This window comes from Salvia hispanica, unplaced genomic scaffold (genome assembly GCF_023119035.1).
Source record: "Salvia hispanica cultivar TCC Black 2014 unplaced genomic scaffold, UniMelb_Shisp_WGS_1.0 HiC_scaffold_61, whole genome shotgun sequence".
NCBI lineage: Eukaryota > Viridiplantae > Streptophyta > Magnoliopsida > Lamiales > Lamiaceae > Salvia > Salvia hispanica.
In genome coordinates this window covers 4,869-27,583 of record NW_025952366.1, presented here as the reverse complement: position 1 = coordinate 27,583, position 22,715 = coordinate 4,869, and the positions used below count along the sequence as shown (strand labels likewise).

General features: G+C 36.7%; 5 protein-coding genes, 1 long non-coding RNA gene and 1 pseudogene across 6 annotated transcripts; 2 read left to right on the top strand and 5 right to left on the bottom strand.

Annotated features, from left to right (window-relative positions):
- Window positions 1-436: 436 nt before the first annotated feature.
- Window positions 437-3,656, top strand: LOC125199650 (filament-like plant protein). The gene is given in 5 exon segments (XM_048097597.1): window positions 437-977; window positions 1,614-1,806; window positions 1,891-2,239; window positions 2,241-3,144; window positions 3,236-3,656. Coding segments are annotated over 4 exon segments (1,713 nt in total). The 5' UTR covers window positions 437-977; window positions 1,614-1,661; the 3' UTR covers window positions 3,551-3,656.
- Window positions 3,657-5,023: 1,367 nt separating this feature from the next.
- LOC125199654 lies at window positions 5,024-7,539 on the bottom strand (annotated as a pseudogene).
- LOC125199653 (pentatricopeptide repeat-containing protein At3g12770-like) lies at window positions 7,283-9,439 on the bottom strand. Its single transcript, XM_048097599.1, has one exon. The coding sequence runs from the start codon at window positions 9,437-9,439 to the stop codon at window positions 7,577-7,579; it is 1,863 nt and encodes a 620-aa protein (XP_047953556.1). The 3' UTR covers window positions 7,283-7,576.
- Window positions 9,440-10,192: 753 nt separating this feature from the next.
- LOC125199655 lies at window positions 10,193-15,309 on the bottom strand. Its single transcript, XM_048097600.1, has 6 exons — window positions 15,016-15,309; window positions 14,512-14,717; window positions 13,790-14,066; window positions 11,685-11,792; window positions 10,862-11,109; window positions 10,193-10,555 (listed from the first exon to the last, which is right to left on the bottom strand). Exons 1-6 carry the CDS (start codon window positions 15,232-15,234, stop codon window positions 10,450-10,452), a joined length of 1,164 nt encoding a protein of 387 aa, XP_047953557.1. The 5' UTR covers window positions 15,235-15,309; the 3' UTR covers window positions 10,193-10,449.
- Window positions 15,310-17,326: 2,017 nt separating this feature from the next.
- LOC125199652 (transcription factor TCP24-like) lies at window positions 17,327-17,947 on the bottom strand. The gene is made up of 2 exons (XM_048097598.1): window positions 17,933-17,947; window positions 17,327-17,713 (listed from the first exon to the last, which is right to left on the bottom strand). Exons 1-2 carry the CDS (start codon window positions 17,945-17,947, stop codon window positions 17,327-17,329), a joined length of 402 nt encoding a protein of 133 aa, XP_047953555.1.
- A 1,618-nt stretch (window positions 17,948-19,565) lies between these two features.
- LOC125199649 (FCS-Like Zinc finger 3-like) lies at window positions 19,566-19,965 on the bottom strand. Its single transcript, XM_048097596.1, has 2 exons — window positions 19,823-19,965; window positions 19,566-19,746 (listed from the first exon to the last, which is right to left on the bottom strand). Exons 1-2 carry the CDS (start codon window positions 19,948-19,950, stop codon window positions 19,566-19,568), a joined length of 309 nt encoding a protein of 102 aa, XP_047953553.1. The 5' UTR covers window positions 19,951-19,965.
- Window positions 19,966-20,620: 655 nt separating this feature from the next.
- On the top strand, window positions 20,621-22,284 carry LOC125199651. The gene is made up of 2 exons (XR_007172616.1): window positions 20,621-20,731; window positions 21,452-22,284. It is a non-coding gene; the product is annotated as an uncharacterized LOC125199651 (long non-coding RNA).
- Window positions 22,285-22,715: the final 431 nt, after the last annotated feature.

Here is a 22,715-nt window from a genome sequence, read left to right as displayed (position 1 = left end):
TGTAAACGTTTTTCATAGTGTTGTTTTATAGACTTGATAATTTTTGGGATTAATACAAGAACCAAAAAGCTAAAGAGAAAATGAACCCAAAACTTGAAATACAAGAACATGAACCCAGAAATTCAATTACCAGAATTTGAACCCAAAATTTCAAGCAAATATCATCTTCATCATCATGAATTTCAACCCAGAATTTCGACCCAATAAAATCGACACAGAATCCATCAAAAAGATCGATACAAGACCAAAATTTACGAGCGAGAATCTTAACAAAATCGAAAAAAAAAATGTTTCAAAGGAGGCTCGGATCTGTAAATTCAATTCATAGCTACCCAATTTTCTGAATCCATATGTGAGAGAGTTTGGGGGAATGGAGGGGTATGATGGAAATCCATTTGTGAGAGAGAAGACTCAGATTTCATTCTAGGAAATTATAATTGCCGATTTCTCGAACTCGACGACCGCCACCAGTACCGCTAGGTCACGAACGACGGCGGCCATGGAGCCGGCGACGGTGGGGAGAGACGTGAATGCGAGTAGAGAGGGGTGCTCGAGAGAGAGTGGATGGCAGCGGCAGCCATGGCATAATGAGTGGTCATCGATGTGCACCTCAAACAGTAAATAAAGGGGTTTGAAAATTGAGCGTTCAATTCAGCGGAGAGTGGGAGTTTGGAAAAATGAAGGGGTTGGGGGAAATCCACCTCAAACAGTAAATAAACCTTGCAATTTTTGGTGGATAAGTTCACCCAGCCAAATAGTGAAAAGACGCACTGTTCACGCGGGCCTGCACAGGCCGCCGACTTTTTTTCGGGCCGCTGCTTTATTTTATCCAGGCTATAAAACAATGGAATAACCCTGATTATAAACCGTTTCCATGTTTATCCTGTCTATAAAACGCGTCCTCAGAGAGTAGCCCTGGTGAATGTGAGAGCTCAGGATCATTTTCTTCTCCTTCTGAGAGATACTCGGACGAGCAGGTAGATATGCGTTCGTCCTCATCTGACATAGTTTAGCTTACTTGTGTATTTTGGGAAGTATTGAAGTTTTTGTTTGCTTCTTGAAAAACTAGTACATTGGCATTGAGTTGTCGACTCGTCGTGGTGCTGTTGAAACTTGAATCCATCTGCTTTCAATGTGTTTTCGAGCAACAGTGCTTGAGCTATGACTAATAGTTTGTGCTACATTCTCTGTCTTGTGATGAGATGTTGTAGTGAACATGGTTATGACTAGGATCACTATATTTGAAATTAGTATATGTTCGTCCTCAGCTGACTGGCATAGTTTAGTCTACTTGTTATTACAAAAATGAATTAGTGTTGGAATATTCGATTAGTAAGTAAAGCACAACTGATTTCTGTTTGCTTGCATCATTCCGTTACTATTGAAACTACGATGGTTGGTTTCTTGATCCGATGTTGTAGTGGACAATGAACATGGTTATAACTAGGATCACATGTTTGAAACTGTGATGTGTTTATTCAATGGGCATGGTGATTGTTTGTTTTGAGAAAAAGAATGGAAGTGTTTAGAAAGATCTCGTTGACTGGTTGTGGAGCAAAGGAATCTCTATGTGTTTGGTTCTTTCTATTGATATGTTTATTTTCCGGAAGCAGGATGAGTCAAGAGAATCTCTAAATAGTAGTGTGCAGTCGCCGGAAATCATGTCTACACTTTCATTTAATGACGATGAAGCAAAAGAGAACGTGAAGAGGCTAATGGAGAAGCTATCAGCTGCTCTTGTCAATGTCAGTGCTAAAGAAGAACTTGTCAAGCAGCATGCTAAAGTTGCTGAAGAAGCTGTTGCCGGTGAGCGTTTTTCAGAGAGTTTGGTCGTGTTTGTTGCTTAATTTTCCTCTTTAGTTGTTTTAACGACTAATTCTGCACTGCAAGGGTGGGAGAAGGCAGAGAACGAAGTGGCAGCATTGAAGCAGCAGCTCGAGGTTGCATTGCATCAGAATGCGAGCCTTGAAGTTAGAGTCACCCATCTCGATGGCGCTCTCAATGAATGCGTCAAACAGCTGAGACAAGGACGAGACGAGCAGGAAAAGAGAATTTCTGATGCCATTGCAGAGGGAAATAGCGAGTGGGAGTCCAAAAAAGTTGAACTAGAGAAGCAAATTGCTCAACTCCAGGCCAGAGCCAAAGCAACAGAAAACAGAAATTCTGTTGTTGTTAACGCGAAGTCTCTTCTAGTTCTCGAGAGTATGGAGAAAGAGAACTTGCTCCTGAAGCAAGAGGTGATGCAAGGAGTTAGAAAGCATAATAGTCGAAAGGGATTTAAGCATTCAAGCTGCAGAATCTGCTAGCAAGCTGCAGTTGGAGAGTATTAAGAAGGTTGCTAAACTTGAAGCTGAATGCAGAAGGCTTCAATCTCTTGCTCGAAAATCGTCTCCCCTGAACAATTTGATTCCCACTCCGCCTTCCCATTTCTATGCTGATTCTTTAACAGATAGTCGCTCGGATAGTGGGGAGAGGCTGAATGCAGTAGAGATGGATGTTTGTAGGACGAGTAACATGGGCAGGAACGGGTCAGAACTAAGTTGTTTGGACTCGTGGGCATCAGCCTTGATTGCAGAGCTCGATCAGTTCAAAAACGAGAAACTCTTGCCAAGTCGTCTAACGGCCTGCACTGTTGAATTTGATATGATGGATGATTTTCTCGAGATGGAGCGCCTGGCTGCACTGCCTGATACTAAGAACAGTACACCTCTTACATTGTGTGAGTCTGCTTCGGGGGAATCCATTTTTATGGATAGTCGTCTGCTTAGAGCTGAGCTCGATTCGATGACTGAACAATTAGCTGAATTGGAAAAGAAGTTGGAGGAGATGGAAGCTGAGAGGGCTGAACTTGATGCTGCTTTAGACGAAAGCCAAGGATCGGTCAGGGCAGCTGAAAAGAAGTCGGAGGAGCTGCAGAAGGATCTTAAGGCCGTGACCGAGGCAAAGGAGCTGCTAGAGTCTCAACTTGTTGGATTGGAAGTTGAAGCAAGGACCATGTCAGTAAATGTCGATTTCTTGAACGCAGAAATCCAAGACGAACGGATGTTGTCAGCAGAAGTGTCGACCAAGTGTCAAGAATTGGAGACTGAGAGTGTCTTACAGAAGAACACACCAAATTCAAATGGTGAACTTAAGATAAAACAGGTTGGGCTGCTGCTGCTGCCTTTGGAGTGTCGAATGCTTCGTTTTTAACTTGGTTCATGCAATGTTTGTTATACCTACTCTTTTGCTGTAGGAGGATCTAGCCGTGGCTGCTGACAAACTCGCGGAATGTCAGAGGACGATAGCGTCTCTTGGAATGCAGCTCAAGTCTCTGGCTACGCTGGAAGATTTCTTGATAGACACGACCAATGTACCCAATGGGGCATTGTTCTCAAGCATGCCAAATGTGCCTTCTTGGGATGAGACGACCCATTCTACAACGATGGGCAGCGAGGAGTCATTGGCTTTGTCAACCATTCATGTGACTGCTGCCAAGAGCAGGAATGGTTTTGGGAAGTTTTTTGCACGGAGCAAGAGCGGTGTTGAGCTCAGACATCGGCAAGATTAGGGTTTAAGGTTTAGAGTTTAGGGCGATATCAAATCCTGTTTGATTGAAAATTATGGATTGTCAAAAGCTTATTGAGTTAAGATGGTTTCTTGATGTTTGTTTCAAATTGTGGCAAGTCTTGCATTTTGTTACCATCGAATTATCGGAATTGTTGCAAATTGTATTCAGTCCTTACTAAGTTGATGCTACTAAAAAGTAAAAACCGAATTGGCAAAGGTTGGAAGCTTAAGAAGGTTGCAAAAGATGGATTGGAGAAACGATGAAAAAAAATTGTTAAAAAGTACTCCACTTTGTCTTAAAGAAGACGAATCTTATTTACGCGGCATGAGCAAATTAATTTTACGTGTTGAGTGGATAGAATAAAGTAATAGAGAGGATAAAGTAAAGATAAATATATTTATATCTTTAATAATGGGTCATCTTGGTTGACAAACCAAAAAGGAAAGTAAATTATCTTCGATGTGATAGATGGAGTAATTTTTACATTAACCTAATTGTCTATATATATGACTCTGTACGAAAGGGGAGTATTAGGGTATCACCACCTCTTAAAATAACATCATACCACCATTCATAGCCAATCATTTATGCACGTAGACGAATAATAAGCTGCCACGTTGCCAAAAAAAAATAAAAAAATCCAAAAAAGACGGCCAGCAATATGCTACACCTTATACAACAATTTTTCTCGGCCAGCAATATTCGACACACTATACAGCAATCTACAGATTGTTGTGTAGCGTTTATAATATTGTTGTGTAATGTTTATAATATTATTGTATGTGTGGTGTCACGGTGTCACTTTAAGAGGTGTTGTCATTTTAACACAATCCTAAAAAATATGCTAACTGTGAGTACTAATGAGTCCTACCGACATTTTTACTTGCACAATTTAATAGAATATTCTCGTACAGTCGTACTACCCCTTGTTAGTCTCCAGGGACGGAGCAAGTACTGTTAGTTGAATCCTGAAAGATGGTTATTGGTTCAAATCATAAGGTGTTCCTATTTTTTTTTCAAGGTAGAGAAAATCTCTCAGAAGCGATGACCAAGCACATGCACTGCGGCTCTAAAGTAACCCTCGCCATACTTCTAGAAAAAGCTCGGAAGATGATTCTCTAATGAATAAAGATTTGTTCAAATGGAGGCAGGCTCGTTCACAGACGTCCGCACAGTGTAGCTCTCTTGATTTTCTTCATTTTAATTAGACTTCAATTAATCTTTTTAAATTAAACATAATTATGAATTACATTACTTAAAATTAATCCATAATCTAAAAATAAAAATAAAAAAAAATTCTGTAAAATACATTGTTGGCGTTTTCCAATCATGTCAATTATATTGATTGCCATTAATTCAGATGATATTTTTTACTCATTTTTTTAATAAATAGCTCTGTTGAAAAATAGATAATTGGGCAAAACAAATCCCGATTAACCATATCCAACGTGAAAGAAATGAATCATTCTCTTCTCATACTTTATTAAGAGTAGTAAATTTTAATGTTGGTTTGGATGATGCTGCAAGTAACTCTTGGAACATCTCTACAACTAGATCTGTGTGTGCATGCCTGAAGAAATCATTCATTTCTTCTTCCAAATCATATATCCTGCCAAAATCAAGCAAGTACATCAAGCACGTCTTCTTGAGTTTATCAAGCTGGTAGAGCCAAGCATCTTGTAGTCTCACGAGCACGTTTCCCGTGTTAATATCTTCTAGCAGGCTCTCTTCGCAGGTATCCTTCAAGTCAGCGATGTCGTACTTGTTTGCTGCGCTCAGCAATGCTAGGCGGTGCTTCCAGAAACCTGCCTGGCTTATCGTCCCATACAGGATTCACGTGTCATATCTTCAATGTCGATTGTTGAGGACTTTTTCTCCTTGAGATCATGCTGGAGAAGTAGCAGCGAGAATAGCTTTGTGAGCTTGTAGTGATCCATCGGATGAGTTGATGGGTGTGGATCGAATCATCAAGCATGCGACTGAGACATCTGAGAGTGTTTCGGCTTGCTTGGCATTGCAAGACGCCATCGCTGGGCCATATAGCACTGCCTTGTCCACCCTGAAGTTCAGCAGTGTAAGTTGTAATCCTAGTAAAAATATGCAACAACACTCACATTTATAGGGCAGATCTTAAGGTCCAGAAACTCAACATCAAGCAAAGTCATGACTAGAACGAATTAGTATCTCATGAAGTGCAGGCATAGATAACAAGTAAAATGAATTTGCAGTTGTGAGGTTAAAAATATTGAATCTATCACAAATTCAACAAAGAGATACGCACTGGGAGAAACGTAGGGCTTGCGATTGTTGGGAGGGGAGGAGGAAACACGAATGACGAAGCGCTGCTCCTTGGCAACCCGAGACGGCTCGGGGAAAAGCCTGATGTAAATGCCTGAAAACAACTCTAAATCAATTATAATAGGGATAGGGGTAGATATACGCACAAATCGGTAGCTTACACTTACAGATACCAATACCAAATGCCAATTTTGAAGCAGTCGGATCTTTTGTACGGGCTGCCTGAGTTATTTATGTTGGAATATAAGATACTATATGTTGGAGAAGTATTTTAGTTTAGAGGAAATACTATTCAAGATGACCATGGATTAAATAAATGAGAAAACTTTAAAGATGTGACATGGGGAAACTAACAAATCTTTATTCTCAAATTTCTCTGGTATAAAATGCTATATCTCTCCCATATTTATATCATCCACTTTCTATTTTAAAATTTTCTATATATCTGGAGAATTCTATCTCTAGCTAATTCTAATATCGATAGTTCTAGATAATTTTACATAATAGCTAGATGGATTGTGATCAATGTCGAACTATTTTTAAAGAACGAACTAGAAGACCAAATTATGGCTGTTAGATCTAGTTGTTGTGTATGATTTGACTTGATATGTAAATGTATTTTAGAGTCTACATTACAAAACTATTTTTACTTATTTGTAAAATGTTTATTTCTTTGATTCACGTTATCAGAGGCTAAGCTACGGTGGGGCATGAGGGCCCTTGGGCCCCCAAGCCATTTGAACTTTTACTATAATATATATATTCATAATCGATAATAATAAAGTTCGATAGCACAATTGGCAAGCGATTTCGGCTATTAGATCATATATATGGTTGGGGACACGCACCTTCTTTTTTTTAAATTGCACAATGTTACTAATTTCACTTTTTACCAAATATTTCTTGCTCAATGTTCATTTCATGTCAAATCATTTTACATATGAGCTATATATATCCAATGACTTTTAAAATTTATTTTTACCCAATGCCAAATATTTCTTGCCCAATGTTCATTTCATGTCAAAATCATTTTACATATGAGCCATATATATCGAATGACTTTTAAAATTTATTTTTACCCAATGCTATATTTCTAGTTCATAACTTTTAATGGTTATAGGTAACTTTCAATGGTCATAGGTAAAACATTACAAAGTGCTTATATCAATTATTGTCAATTAGATTAAAATTTGCTTGATATGCATTTATTTCTAAAATTTAAATGATTGAAAAAAGGCAAACCATAAAAGGGTCTTCTTCTGACTAGTTTTGATGGAAAAGTCATATATAGATAGTTAGATATCTACAACTATTAAGAATGGTAGAGCTAAAAAAATCTTCTTCTTGGGCCCCCACCCCAAAATTCCTGGCTCCGCCACTGTCCGGTATGTAATTTGCAAATCTCTTAAATCTGACTGTGATCAATAATAAATCTGTTCGTGTCAAAATAATAATGGGGGTGTGAAATTTCCATAGCAGAGCTTATTCAGTAGTATTCCAAACGGGCAAACAATGCAGCAATCAAACTTGCTGCATGATGTTTTTTTTTTTTTGTTTGAATTTTATACTATTTCTGAGGCAGCCTATGTACACATTAGCCTATTGACATAATGTGAGAGCTAAAGGTATCTCAAATCACCAGATGCTCCGATCTCCAGACAATCTGACACGAGGCTCTCCTCTTTCTGCATCGACGAGCTTCACCAAATACTAGGAAAAAGATATAGACTAGGAACCAACTATTCTCATTTCTTTCGATAATGATTCCAACACTTGATGAACACTTTCAAACTCACGACATGACGCAGATCCAGCAACAAACTCGTGCACGATGCCACCAATCTTGATCCAACTACACCCCGGCTGCTTGGCGACCCCCTTCTCCCTCATAACCCCTCTAGTGTTCATGACACGACGCCATTGACAATCTGAGGCAAACGAGTTGGACAGCATGATGTAACCAGCAGAATTCATGGGATCAACCTTGACAAGATCGGTGGAGAGAGCCTGAACCAGCTCCAACCTATTGTGGAGCACACAGCCAGCAAGCAGCGCGCCCCACACAAAGTTATTAGGTTCGAAAGGCATGGAGGCGACCACACCAAGTGCTTCATCAATTAGACCAGACCGGGCCAAGAGATCCACATAGCAAGCATAGTGCTCCAATTTAGGGACAACTAAATTGCTCTGGAGCATCCCTTCAAAAATTTCACGCCCTGTATCTAACAGACCAGAGTGGCTACACGCACACAACACTCCAAGTAGAGTTCCAGAATCAGGATGAAGACAAAGCTCTTGCATCTTGGAGTAAAGCCTTAGAGCTTCATCACCCTTGCCATTGACAGCAAGGCCAATGATCATGGCGTTGAACGAGACCACGTCCTTCTTGCTCATCTGCTCAAACACCCCTCTCGCCCCGTCCAAATCCCCACATTTTGAATACATATCAATCAATGCAGTAGCAAGATTGACATTTGATGATAGCAAACCCTTCTGCCCTCCACTCCTCAAGTATTCATGAACCCACGAGCCAAGATCCAAATCACCGACCTCAGCACAGGCAGAGAGCACGTTAACCATGGTTACGTGGTTTGGACGACAGTTATAGTCCTCCATCATTGATTTGAAAACGTCCAAAGCCTCCAATACACAACCATTTTGAACATAAGCACCTACGATAGAATTCCAGCAAAGAACACTCTTTTTTCCATCATCAGATATCTCATCAAACGAATTTCTACTATTTTCCACATGTCCACATTTACCATACAAATAAACGAGTGCAGTATTCACATAATCGCGAGCTAAATCACTGCAAGCTGCACTCTTTACTAACTGTGTCAATGAATTCACCCATTTCTCAACTTGATGAGCAGTGAGGCTTGAACACGCAGATAATACACTAACCATAGTATCGCTTTCAGGGCACAAATTCTCCTTGAGCATTATCACAAAAAGCTCCAAGGCATCACTAGCCAACCCAATCTTAGCATACCCAGAAATCAAAGAAGTCCAACAAGAAACCAAATTTCTGTCAGGCATTTCATCGAACAGTTTGCGAGCAGAGCTCAAATCCTTCACCGCCTTGGCGTAAACCATCAGCAATCCATTGCAAACTAAAGGGTCACAGATGAATCCATATTTGAAGAGATCAGAATGCACTAGCTTAACAGTATCCCCACCGATAGCGCCTCTAGAACACGCCTTGAATAGAAATGAAAATGTCAAATCATTGGGCGAAATTTGGCGGAATTTCAGCTGTTTATAAATAACAAAAGCGTTGGAGGAAAAACCCTCCTCGGCTAGCACTCTGATGATCGCGTTGAAGGGGAAGACATTAGGGTTTCGCAGATGATTGAAGACTTTGAGAGCGGAATTGGAGGGGTAGCGGCCGATGAGACGAGTGGCGATGAGGTCGTTCTGGTGTGCGTGGAGGAGGAAGACGCGAGCGTGAACTTGGAGAAGCTGAGCGCGTGGGATGGGGCCCTGCAGCAGGCGGGAGAGGTCGCTTGTGGGGTTATTTGAAGAGGCGGAGTGACTGAGTCGAGGATGATGGAGACAGAGTGAACGACGTCGCTTGAGGCAATGCATAGTCGGGCGAGTATCGGATAATAATCTTTCATTGTTGATTTTAAGTTTAAACAATGGTGAAAAACATTCATAACAATAATGAGGCAATTCGAACAAATTATGATTTGTTCTGCCATTTTAAAAATGAGTAGAGATACTCCTATATGTTACATAGATGTTGGATAGTTTTAAAGCAAAAATTTGTTAAGTAGGAAAAACTAAATAGATAGATAAACTGATAAAGTAATTGAAACAATGTTAAGAAATAATAAGATCAACATTATTACTAGTGTACAATAAATCTACAACATTGCATCCATTATAAAAATGCAATTACAACATCATCGAATATTCCATCGCTATCAAAAATTTATTCTTTAATTTAGCCTTACTGTATAATTTTTTTTTGTAAAGATCTGTCGCGTTCAATAAAAAAATTTTGATATAAGAATTTGCTAGTGTTTTTTTTTTCAAAACTCTCTCATGGACTGATTCATTATTTTATTGAATGAATTCGTGATTTCGGTCTTGAAGCATACAAATTTTAAATTCCCATGTATGATAAGCAAATTCATAGATTTCATAAGGGGAAATTTTCAAATTTTCAATTTACACGGATGACAAGCGGATTCATAGAGATTTTATTTTACTGGTTCGGAAGCAATGCATTATAAGCGCTTCATAGTTTCATTAGTTACAAAATGACGTTTTTTAACTTGCGAAATTAAGGGGTGAGATTCTGCAGCTAGAACTAGAGGTTACAAATAGCTCAAATTTATAAGTAAACAAAACCCCAACTTTGATATTATTATCAGTCTTTTACACTTGAGAATTGAGATGTTGAATCCATCCAAGGTTTAGGTACAGAAGAAGATGATTTACATAATGACATATACAGAGACATATGAAGAAAATGTTAAAGACAATTGTTGATATCTTTTTTTGATCGACGAGGTTTCCACCAGAAATCACTTGCTGATTTGTAGGCATCTTGAAAGATGGGATTGCTGACAAGTACTATTGATATCTCTTTAAACAAAGTGTTGGCCACTGGAAGTGTCGTTTGGTAATGAAAGGAGCTCCATAAGTTGGAGTCGGTATTCTAAGCCCCTCAAGTAATGTCCCAGCAGCATGCACCTAAAAACACACACATTACATTCCTATTGTTACTTCCCATAAACAAACACCATCTCTTGTTCAGGTCTATCATATTTCCAATTACTAAGATTCATAAACTTGTCGACTTTTGATTTGAGAAATGGATAGGAGTGAAATCATGGTCGAAAAGCTCTCCCAATATTCAACTTGAAACAGTACAGGGGTTGTATATAACAAAGAATCCATTCATGTAAATAAATGAAAACAAACTAAGTGCAAACTATATGGCTTTAGATTTTAAGGTCTTGACGTGGAAGTAGAAACAGGTAGAAAATATGGACTTACCAGAATAGTAAACGAGCGAGGTAATCACGTGGCAATGAGATAAGAGGCTGAAACTGAAGAGAGGTGTTCTCGACAAGGTCAATGCAATCTCCTTCGATTACACTATCTACGGTTCCTATAGTGCTGTTGTTAGCCAGATCAGGGCCTTTTGAGTGCATCTTTGGAGAAAGTGTAGCCAATAGACCATGTACTACTGAATGCATTGTATCTTTTAGTTCAGGCGACGTTGGTTCTGACAGCTCTGCTACCTGTTCATTACCAAGATGGGGGTAACATCAAGATAAGAAAGAAAAGGAAAAGGAATGAAGAATAAGTCGACTGAAAGCAACCATGATCCTACTTTATGAAGCCTGTCTTTCTTCTATTTAAAAAGTGGGGGATATATAGCTTTTTGACAATGTTATGTAAGCAAACAAGAAATTTACATTAGAAGATCTCTAAAATGTACTTATCTCTCCCAAGATTATTTCTCTCTCTAAAATGATACTAATGATCAAGTTGGAGGGTATAAATACATTAAACTCAAAGATAGACCAACATACACTTGATTTTGACACATAAAAGAAAATACATGCATTGGAAGCATAAATAAACTCCTAGCAAACAAAAAAAGGTTGAAAAGTGAGAGAAACTATAAAGCCTTCAATGAGGTGGAATTAGTTGCTTGCTGGAGATTTAAAGCTGTGACAACCATTGACATGTAATATATGACTAAATAGAAAGCTAATTTAGTTCACTATCCTTCCAAAGTAATCGAAGCAAAACATGCACTAGTTCATAGTTAACAGTTGTTAGTGAGTATATGGAATAATGGAAGCCTCACCTTCTCAGGCTGCAATGATCTTAAATAATCCAACAAATCATTTTTTTCTTCCCCAACAAACTGCTGCATCTGAAGAGCTGCACTTTTCCTCTTGACTTCATGGAGCTCCTGAGAATGGTGAAATATCAAATATAAATTTCAGAAAACAAGAATAGGCCTTAAAATCTCAAACAAAAGGCATCAAAAGACATAAAGCAAACCAAAACTATCAATTTTATAACCCACAAACACAATGGAAACAATGATAAGACTAAAATAATTGAAATACATAAGTCATTGTCTCTTAAATTAATGAATAATGCAGGAGATAGCTTTCGAATACCAGATCAAGGACAACATGATTCGATCTATCTATCAAGTTATCACATAAACAATAGACAAAGATATGAATATATTATTATATTAGTAATTAGATCCTAGTATACCACAATGTATTCATGTCAGAGGCTGGACGTGGCATGGTATTCTACCTCTAATTCTTTACTCAAAGAAGGAAAAAAGAGGCGAAATGAATAATTACAATCTGAAATATTCGATGTTCCTGTCATGGACATTCAAAGGGTTTAATATGAACAAAACAAAAGGTTCAATGGTAGAGTAAAGACGGTTGAGATGATAAAACAAACGAAGGACAGAAGAAAAAAACTAAAAAAACTGTCACAACCTATTTACTAAACTCCAAATCATAATAAATGATGAAATGTAGGAAACAATAGCTGTAGATGAGAAAGTGAAGTAACTAAATTTACAGCCTAAACCCTAAACCAAGATCCATATACTTATGGGCTTGACGCAACAATAATAGTATAAACTAACAACTTAACATTTGAAAATAAACAAAATAATTAGAGACCCAACTAATAAAATATGACTCAACAATAAATGAAGAGATACCTAATTAACAAAACTAACAATTACTAGAGTGCAGCAATCAATTGCCTTGCCATCTAAACAGCATAATAAGGTCTGAAACTGTTCCAACTGACATATCTCAACTGTCAGTAAGCTCCCAAATTTTGTCATCAAGTGGGAAAAGTATTGCACCCACAAGTAAACACTAGCAAGGTGCAAAGCAATTACAACCACATCCTAAGGAAAGTGAAACTTGGCAGTTGGCATCAAACTCTGTTGGGCAGAGCCACGTTGTGCAGTAGGGTCAGATTGGATACACACGCACAGGAGCAGAGTGGAAGCGGACCAGGTGAGATTGAGCACATGAGGTCGTGACTTGTGACGGGGAGCACGGGTCGGGGTACGAGTGGTCAGTGAAACTAGGGTTTCTTCTGCAGTGGGCAGTGGTGGAGCATGTGATGGCATGGAAACAATACAGGAAACGGGGTGCAGAATAGCAGGGTTGGAGGAAATCAAGGTTGTGCGTGAAACTAGGGTTTCATCTGATGCAGACTGTGGTGGAACTGAGTGGCAGTGGAAAACGACTGCGGTGAAATGTACACTTGAGGATGGAGGTTAACAAATCGAGGGCAAGGTTGTTTCGATGGTGAGGTAAAAAACAACCCACTTACTCTCTCACTTTATTCTCTCTTTACCTCACTACTTTATTTTCTCTCCAATTAACTCAATAAATATAATTTCTTAAATCTCATGCCAAAAAGAAATTGATAACTTGAGATGGGATGGATGGAGTGTTTAGTTTCGTACCACCCCTTATATATGTGCCTTTTGTTCAAACAGGACACTTGTGTTTAAGGCTCCAGGAGCCTTTGTGCCACAGGTGTACCTTGCACCTTTAATAACTATGCTCCCCCGCCGCATCAAGAAAATTAGACAACAGGTTTCCAAATAAAGCTTAAATAATAGAAACATGCTACAAACTTATCCCTAAACATTGCCAGCGTAATCAATCTGTGATGTAATGGTAAAAAAAAAGCTGTGATATAATGGTAAGACGTCTTCTGGAAATTGGAAAATATACTTCGTTGTTTCATAATGTTCATAAAACTTTTGGTGCAAATGCTCCACTATATTCTCCAGTTAATCCTAAAAGACCAGCTGTCAATGTTTCCAAGATGACAGCAAGTATCAACTAGAAGGTAGGTCAATCAGGGAATATAAACTATATCCATCACAAACTTCTAGAAACATACCTTTTTAACTGAAGACAAACGAGAATGCATCGTCAAAATGTATCTTCGAGCTTCAGGAGTCATCTCACCAAAACTCGGTATGTTACATGTCCACTCTTCAAAAGCATCAGATGGTGACAATCTCTCTTGGGTGTTATTTCCACACTTACCCTCTTCGTTCAGTGCCTCCTCAGCTTCAAGTTGCAAATCTTCATTTTTCAAGTTATAGGTATTTCCTTCATATATCTCAAGATTCCTCTCAAGGCTGAGCCTATATTCAGCATTTCGAAGAGTGTACCTGCATGAATCAAGAGATAAATAGGTAACAACTAGAAGCATCACATATTTATACATGCAACGGCAGCTACCTTAGCAAGGAAGGTTTCAGCAATCAATCTACACGTTCTCTTAAAATGAAACATAAGCCAGTCCATACATGATGTTTTAGATACTAGATAAAGCCATTTTTTATAAAAAAAAATGTTCTGCAATGTATTCGATTTGAATGTTTACTGTTTAGTTGCTCAAACACATAGCTTGCCTGCTTCATGTTTTTATTAAAATATGCCACAAAGTTAAGGAACAGGATACTAGGTTCATCATTCCTCATTGTATCATCAGTGTTAAGTATGCAAACTGCATTTTAAAGCATTTTAACAGAATTCCACATGTTCAAGGCTTTCAATTTTGTAGACAGTAAGTTGATCAATATAACATCAACTAAGGTCTAAGAGTAAGTATACCCTGTCATCATTGAGGATATCAACAGCTTGGAAAGGGATTCCCACAAAGCATCAATCATCACTTGAAATTGTTCTGATGGCAGTAAACCCAACATGCCCGATATCGTCCTCTTCATAGCATCTATAGTGGTATTTGAAACATCCTTCTGAATAAGGCTCACGTCCAAGGGCTCTATATCTCGTATTAAATTAAAAAGGACTGATTTCTGAAAGGCACACCATCATTTAGTTCGCTTCCAAGTTTTTCCCATTGCAAGGAAATCTCTACCATACTTAAAATTTGGGTATATAACAACAACATGAAAACTATCTTCAATTTTGCAGCTTCTACATCAAGGAGAAAGCCTATTGCTAAAATACAAGTTTCCCGAGATCCCAGACGACTAACACACAACTTCGCAAGTAAAGAGCTCAGAGTTATTTTTCGTATAAAATTACGACTAAGATATTCCGAATTGACAAAAAACTAAGCATAAAAGAGGTGAAATTGAGAGTTTTGGTTACCTTCGAACCCGAACTCTCGTCACCGGCGTATAACCAATCAGACGAAGAAGGAGCTGAAGATGCAAACACCTGGATTCCCGATCGACGGAGATTACCAAATTTTGCGGTAGGGGTAAAACCTAGAAGAGACAGGGAAGGCGGTAGAATACGGCGGCGGAATGAAAGGGAGGAAGGATGAGGGGAAGGAGAACAGGAGAGAAAAGAGGCTAAGGTTGCCATGAACAACCGATCCACGTTTCTCTCTCTTCTGCTCTTTCCCCGGGCCCTCTGGGCTGCAAGCCACAGTTTTTATATAAATCTCCGATAGAGTCAAAACGTCGAACAGGTTGTGGGCCTCAATACGAAAGTGGCGGGCAGGACATGTGCGGTGGCGCAACGGCGGGACTCAGCCACACGTGTGCAATATTTGGGCCCGTTCGTGTCTTACCGCAAATATTCAGCCACGGCGTGATCGTGCTCCTGTCGGGCCCAATGGGCCGACTAACAACTCATACTCAAACTTAAAATAATGTATACCATGTCTGAGTTATTATTACTCCCTCCATTCGTCATTAAATATCTCATTATTCTTTTTTTATATATCCACCATTAAATGTTTCATTTCACTTTTACTATATATAATAAGTGGACCTACAATGAACTAATTCATTTCGCTCATATTTTATAGTATAAAACCAGTATAATGTAGTATAAAAGTAGGTTACACATCTCATTTCTTAAGACACGTGTCAATCAAATATGAGACATTTAATCATGAACATATGGAGTATATTATTATCCATCTAAGATTAAATTGTGAGATTATTTTAGTTAGATAGAGTGACTATGACTAATTATCACTACGTATCATGTTTATGTACTATCAAACATAATACTTACTACGTAAGTATTAAGTTGTGAGATTCAAGTTTATGTACTATCAAACATAATACTTACTACGTATCATGAGATGTAAACTTGCAAAATGCAAACTGAACAACCCATTTATATACTATCTCCGACAGCGATTAGTAGTTATGATGAGTCTACGAGTTTAAAAAAAATAAAAAATAAATAGATAGAAAAAGATAGTTGAATGTGGTTTCATTAATAATAAAAATACAAGTAAAATATGTTAATAGAATATGAGACCTACTTAGTACTCTATTTATTGTAAAAATAAACAATAACTCCTAATCACGGACGGAGTAAAATTATAAACCGAGTTTTCACCTCATCAAAACTTCACTGCAACCGATCATATATGGAATTTGAAAATACATTCAAAATTTTCAATGTTCATTTTGCACTCCAGAAGTGGTCTAATGTTTCAGTAATGTCTAGCCAGCCATTTAATCTAAGTTTTAAAATGACAACACCTCTTAAAATAACGTCATACTATTATTTATAGCCAATCATTTGTATATATGGACGAATAATAAGCTGTCATGTGACAATAAAAAAAATGCTCAAAGGGTAAATTTTCTCGGCCAGCAATATGCAATACACTATACAGCAATATGCAATACACTTGACAGCAATTCACAATTGTAAAAATCTCGGCATGCAATATACAACACTGTATACAACAATTTTTTCTCGGCCAGCAATATCCAACACGCTATACAACAATCTATAAATTATTGTGTAGCGTTTATAATATTGTTGTGTAGCGTTTATAATATTGCTGGATATGTGGTGTCACGCTGTCACTTTAAGAGACGTAGATGTATAAATCCATTTCCTAAAAGTTGTTAAATGCAGATGTTTTTGTGATTGCTAATTATGACCATTTTTCGTTGTCAAATTAAATCACTAACAAAAGCTAAAGTCCAACTCAACTATCGAAATTGACATTATCAATAAAGGCTACTATAAATGTGACTACGAATTAAGGTCAAAAAACACCAAATTATTGTAATGATGAGCGGGGCATAAGCAATTTGACTTGCATGTTACCCCAAAAGACTCATTTGCATATCTCACATATAACCATAATATGTGACATCCCTAATCTGAAACATGTATCATTTTTTTGCATATTGACATATTTTTTATTTATTTTTGCCTATTTATATTATTAGTTGTATAATAAATATTATATATTTGATGTTTATACATTTACATATGTTTCATAAGAGTTGTGATCAATGTCGAACCATTCTTAAGGGTCGAACTAGAGACTAAATCTCATCCATGCATTAATCACATCTAATGGTTATTAATAATTTCTGAATTTTTTACTCAATTAAATTGGTAAAGGGTAGTTTAGTAATGTGCAGCTCATCCTCACTTCCCAATTCCAACCAACTTCTTTCTCTACAATTCTCTCTCATCGTAGAGAAGGCGCCACCGTATCCTCTTCTCTAGCTCTCTTTCTCTCCCTCATTAGTGCTTCTACGACCACCGCTCCCTCCACCTCGCTACTTCGCTGCCCGCTTGCCACCGCCAGCCTGGCCGCTTCGCTATTGGAATTCTCATCGGATGCATCCTTGCCTCCGCTCAATAGCTCGGTGAAGGAAGCAACATAAGAAGATTTCTCTTTCTCATTTTCCTTAACCGTCTTCTCAGATCTGGAAATCGAGGTCTCGAAGCTGCTGCTACCACCGACCGCCGCCGGAAAGGGGGAATTGATCGGCGGCAGCTCTGCAATCGAGCTAGCTGCTGCCGCGAGCAGCCACTCCACCGCCTTGCTCGGCTGATCGTAGCCTAATCGGTCCTGCAAATCATAGAATTCGATCGCGGTGTTAACCGCTAATCGAACGCAGCGGTCTCTTAGCCCTCGCGATGTCAGGACCTTGCTGTGGCTGTCCTTCCCGCCGGTGGCCGTCAATTCGCTTTAAAGTAATAATACATAAAAATGAAGTAAATCACAGTAAAAATGAAGTAATAAAATATTATAATGAAGTAACATCTTTAATTGATGTGTTGTTTGCACATTAAAGTATGCCATCAATTCGACTCTTATTGAACTAAATTGTTGTTACAACACATTAAAATGAACTACATATTCTTTTTGATAAAATAGTAAATTGATAAGATGAAGTAATAAATTATGATAATAAAGTAATATAAATGATCTGTTTTCCTATTAACTATAATCTAGTTAGTATGAAGTATTGGATTCATATAATGAAGTAATAAGTTATGATAATGAAGTAATATAAATGATCTATTTATACAGTAGGTTTTATTACTAAAATGAAGTAATAATACATAATAATGAAGTAAATCACAACAAAAATGAAGTAATAAAACATTATAATGAAGTAACATCTTTAACTGATGTGTTGTTTGCACATTAAAGTATGCCATCAATTCGACTCTTATTGAACTAAATTGTTGTTATAACACATTAAAATGAACTACATATTCTTTTTGATAAAATAGTAAATTGATAAGATGAAGTAATAAATTATGATAATAAAGTAATATAAATGATCTGTTTTCCTATTAACTATAATCTAGTTAGTATGAAGTATTGAATTCATATAATGAAGTAATAAGTTATGATAATGAAGTAATATAAATGATCTATTTATACAGTAGGTTTTATTACTAAAATGAAGTAATAATACATAATAATGAAGTAAATCACAACAAAAATGAAGTAATAAAACATTATAATGAAGTAACATCTTTAACTGATGTGTTGTTTGCACATTAAAGTATGCCATCAATTCGACTCTTATTGAACTAAATTGTTGTTATAACACATTAAAATGAACTACATATTCTTTTTGATAAAATAGTAAATTGATAAGATGAAGTAATAAATTATGATAATAAAGTAATATAAATGATCTGTTTTCCTATTAACTATAATCTAGTTAGTATGAAGTATTGAATTCATATAATGAAGTAATAAGTTATGATAATGAAGTAATATAAATGATCTATTTATACAGTAGGTTTTATTACTAAAATGAAGTAATAATACATAATAATGAAGTAAATCACAACAAAAATGAAGTAATAAAACATTATAATGAAGTAACATCTTTAACTGATGTGTTGTTTGCACATTAAAGTATGCCATCAATTCGACTCTTATTGAACTAAATTGTTGTTATAACACATTAAAATGAACTACATATTCTTTTTGATAAAATAGTAAATTGATAAGATGAAGTAATAAATTATGATAATAAAGTAATATAAATGATCTGTTTTCCTATTAACTATAATCTAGTTAGTATGAAGTATTGAATTCATATAATGAAGTAATAAGTTATGATAATGAAGTAATATAAATGATCTATTTATACAGTAGGTTTTATTACTAAAATGAAGTAATAATACATAATAATGAAGTAAATCACAACAAAAATGAAGTAATAAAACATTATAATGAAGTAACATCTTTAACTGATGTGTTGTTTGCACATTAAAGTATGCCATCAATTCGACTCTTATTGAACTAAATTGTTGTTATAATGAAGTAATAACACAACTGAATGAACTAAATTGTTGTTATAATGAATCCAGTTGTTGCGAATTCACCGATGAACTTATCAGTAGTCTCTTCTCAAATACTGTATACTTAATTATTTGGAATCAAGTTTATAATCTCAGGCCACAGCCACTACTCCAGTGCGTACAGCTTTATTGATGTCAGATTCGTCGGAGCTCTGTCTCGCAGCGCTCGATCTCTTGGAGGAAGAAGACCTCTTCCATTTCTTCTTCTCCATCGCCTCATCCATCTCTATCTGTTCCTGCCTGCACTCCTGGCTACAGAACGGCGTGTTCCCTCTGCAAAAATCCACCAAATTAGAAACTCCGCTAACCAATTCAGCTCCAAATCTCTTGGATTTTCACCTAATTTTACCTGTACATGAAGATGTCGTTGTTTTGGCAGAGCGATCTGCCGCAGAGGGAGCAGGAATCGAGGAAGTGCGGCTCGTAGTCGTGTTCGCATCCGGTGTAGTAGTATGCTGCTGCTGCAGCTGAGCTCATCGGAGGAGGAGGAGATTCAATTCAATTGATGATAAGATCCGTTGATTTGCAGAAGATTCGTCGATTTGTAGAAGAAATTCGTCGATTTTGGAGAAGAAGATAAAGAGAGAATTGAAAATGAAGAAAATCACGTGAATTGAATGAAGGTTGCTGCAAAATTTTTACCCTAAATGTATTTTGGCCAAAATACCCCTGGATTGAAGTAAATTGTTTAACTAATGAAGGAGTGAAATTAATAAAGCATGGTCTAATCTCATCCATTAAAAACTACATCTAAGGGTCCAAATTTGGTCTCTAGTTCGGTCATTAAGAGAGGATTTGTGGATAATGGGACTTTGTTTCATAAATATTAAAAAGATATAAAAGTGTGCATGGAAATATTTGTAGTTGAGCTTTAAGAAAAATAAAAATATAGTATGATAACATATTAAAGTCTACGTATGGAATAGGAATATAAATAGTATTCCTATTATTAATTACTACACCACTTCGGTCATTATGTAAATATATTATGCAATTATTAAAAGAAAATAAAATGAAGGAAACCTGTCAACTATTTAGGCTAACAACGTGTAATATTTTAAATAAAAGAAATGACAAGTGTTCTTCTTATCTCATTTGATCTGCATATATATAACGTGGCTGACCGACTATAAAAGAGAAGAATGAGTTATATTAGTAAATTGAGCCGAGAGCACATAGAAAGAAAAAGAACAAAGATTGAGAATTATAGAGCAGGAGATGAAATTAGGAGCATGATTGAACTATCAGTCGTAATCAGGTGTGTATAAATCACACTTTTAATTTTACATATTTTATGTGATTGATTGTTATGTGTTAAATTAGAGTGAATGTTTGAATTATATGATGTGAGCCTGAAATAGTTATACGTTATTTGATATTGATGGTTTAATATGACGTGGATATGTTATTTGTGTAATGGATATGTTTAACTGTAGTATTGGAGCTAATTGATGGAATATATGGATATGTAATTGATGCAATGGATATGTTTGATGTATGGTGTTGGAATTATTAGAATCATTGGATTAAAAAGGATCTGTGACAGTCATGCTCTGGGTCTGATATCAATAGCAATGGACCTACGGGTCATATACAATGGCAATGGACCTACGGGTCATATATACAATGGCAATGGACCTTCGGGTCATATATATGTATACAATGGCAATGGGACCTCCGAGTCATATTATACAATGGTAATGGACCTTCGGGTCATATATATATGTGTGTGTACAAAGGCAATGGGACCTTCGGGTCATATACAATGGAATTCCGGGCAGATACCAGACTTGATTTGTCACATAATAATAAACTGAATAGTGTGGCATATGCATATGTGCATGAAATTGTTTCTAATAATTGTTGGTTATTGTTATATATATTGGTTAAAGAATATATTGATATCTGGGATGTGGGATTAAAGGTAAGATTTATATACACTGAGTTGTGGCTCATATAAACCACTAATATTTTTCAGGAATAAGATAGCAGTGAACTTTTTGGGTTGACGTGAGTCATAGGAACTCCACATGTTATCAGGGTCGGCGGCTGACGCATTTTTGGAAACATTCTCCTCCTCATCATTTTTTGCATGTAGATAAATATATAGTATATAGAGTGGTGAGAGGGCCCCACTACAATTTAGAATGTTTGAAATATGTACTTGAAGCGTGAGTTAATTTATTTAATATATAGAATTTATTTATAGTAAGTGCATACGTCATAAGGGTTGAGGAGTGACAGTTTAGGTGGTATCAGAGAGGGGATAGAATCCCGCTGGGACATAGCATTCGTGCATATCGTATGATATATTTTGATCATAAGTTTCATTTGCATTTTAATTATCATGAACATGTCTCACCGAGGAGAGAAGGGTCAGCCGCCCTACATCATCAATTAATTATAACATTTCATATACATGTTGCATCATATGAGGATTTCCCAGACTTTAGAACAAAGAGTACATGGACCAATGATGAGGTAAAGAGGTAGAAAATTTAAAAGAGCTCGAAAAAGTAGAAGTTATTGATTTTATGGGACTAATCTGACTGAGGCTGAGATATAGTTAAAAGTGATAGAACCGGTGTTCAATCAGATGAGTTGTATGTCAGAAGAAGGTTTTGATTATAGGGTATCTCTTCTTTGAAGCAATACTTACTCTTGGTGGGAAACAGTCCCACAAGCTATAATACAACCTTTGGTATTCAGTTCAGACGATTTTTCTAGAGAACCCAATGTTAAAGCAAAGAAGTGCACTGTGATAAGAAGCAAAGAAGGTTTTGTCTTTAATCAAGGAACTATATTTGTTGATTATGAGCTGTCATTATTTCAATATACACGGTTTTCTAGAGAATATGTTGCGAGTTAATTCAATTGAGCTGCCAGCGGATATTGATTCTCTTGTTCATACACAAGTTTTGATATTATTATGGGTATAGATTGGTTTTCACTTCATCGAACCAAGGTAGCTTGTCAAGTAAAAGAAATGGTAATATAATCATCGAGACGGGATCGAGTGATATTTTACGGTAATCAATATATTGTTCCAGGTTTTCTTATATTATCTATATCGGCTTTTTGATTTATTGGAAGTGCAGATTTATCTGGATTTTCACCTTATCGGGAGACATATTTCTCTATTGGGCACTGCATTTATTTTTATTTATATTTATCAACCGTCTTCATTAGAGTTTCGAGAGTTGAAGAAATAGTTACAAGAGTTTTTAGAGATATGTATTACT

Coding starts and splice junctions, on each gene's coding strand:
- LOC125199653 (XM_048097599.1), bottom strand. CDS start 9,439: ATGCATTGCCTCAAGCGACGTCGTTCACTCTGTCTCCATCATCCTCGA.
- LOC125199649 (XM_048097596.1), bottom strand. CDS start 19,950: ATGAGCTCAGCTGCAGCAGCAGCATACTACTACACCGGATGCGAACAC. Junction 19,747..19,822: donor AACGACATCTTCATGTACAG/GTAAAATTAGGT, acceptor GGATTTTTGCAG/AGGGAACACGCCGTTCTGTA.
- LOC125199655 (XM_048097600.1), bottom strand. CDS start 15,234: ATGGCAACCTTAGCCTCTTTTCTCTCCTGTTCTCCTTCCCCTCATCCT. Junction 14,067..14,511: donor ATATCCTCAATGATGACAGG/GTATACTTACTC, acceptor TGATTCATGCAG/GTACACTCTTCGAAATGCTG. Junction 11,793..13,789: donor GTTTGTCTTCAGTTAAAAAG/GTATGTTTCTAG, acceptor CACCATTCTCAG/GAGCTCCATGAAGTCAAGAG.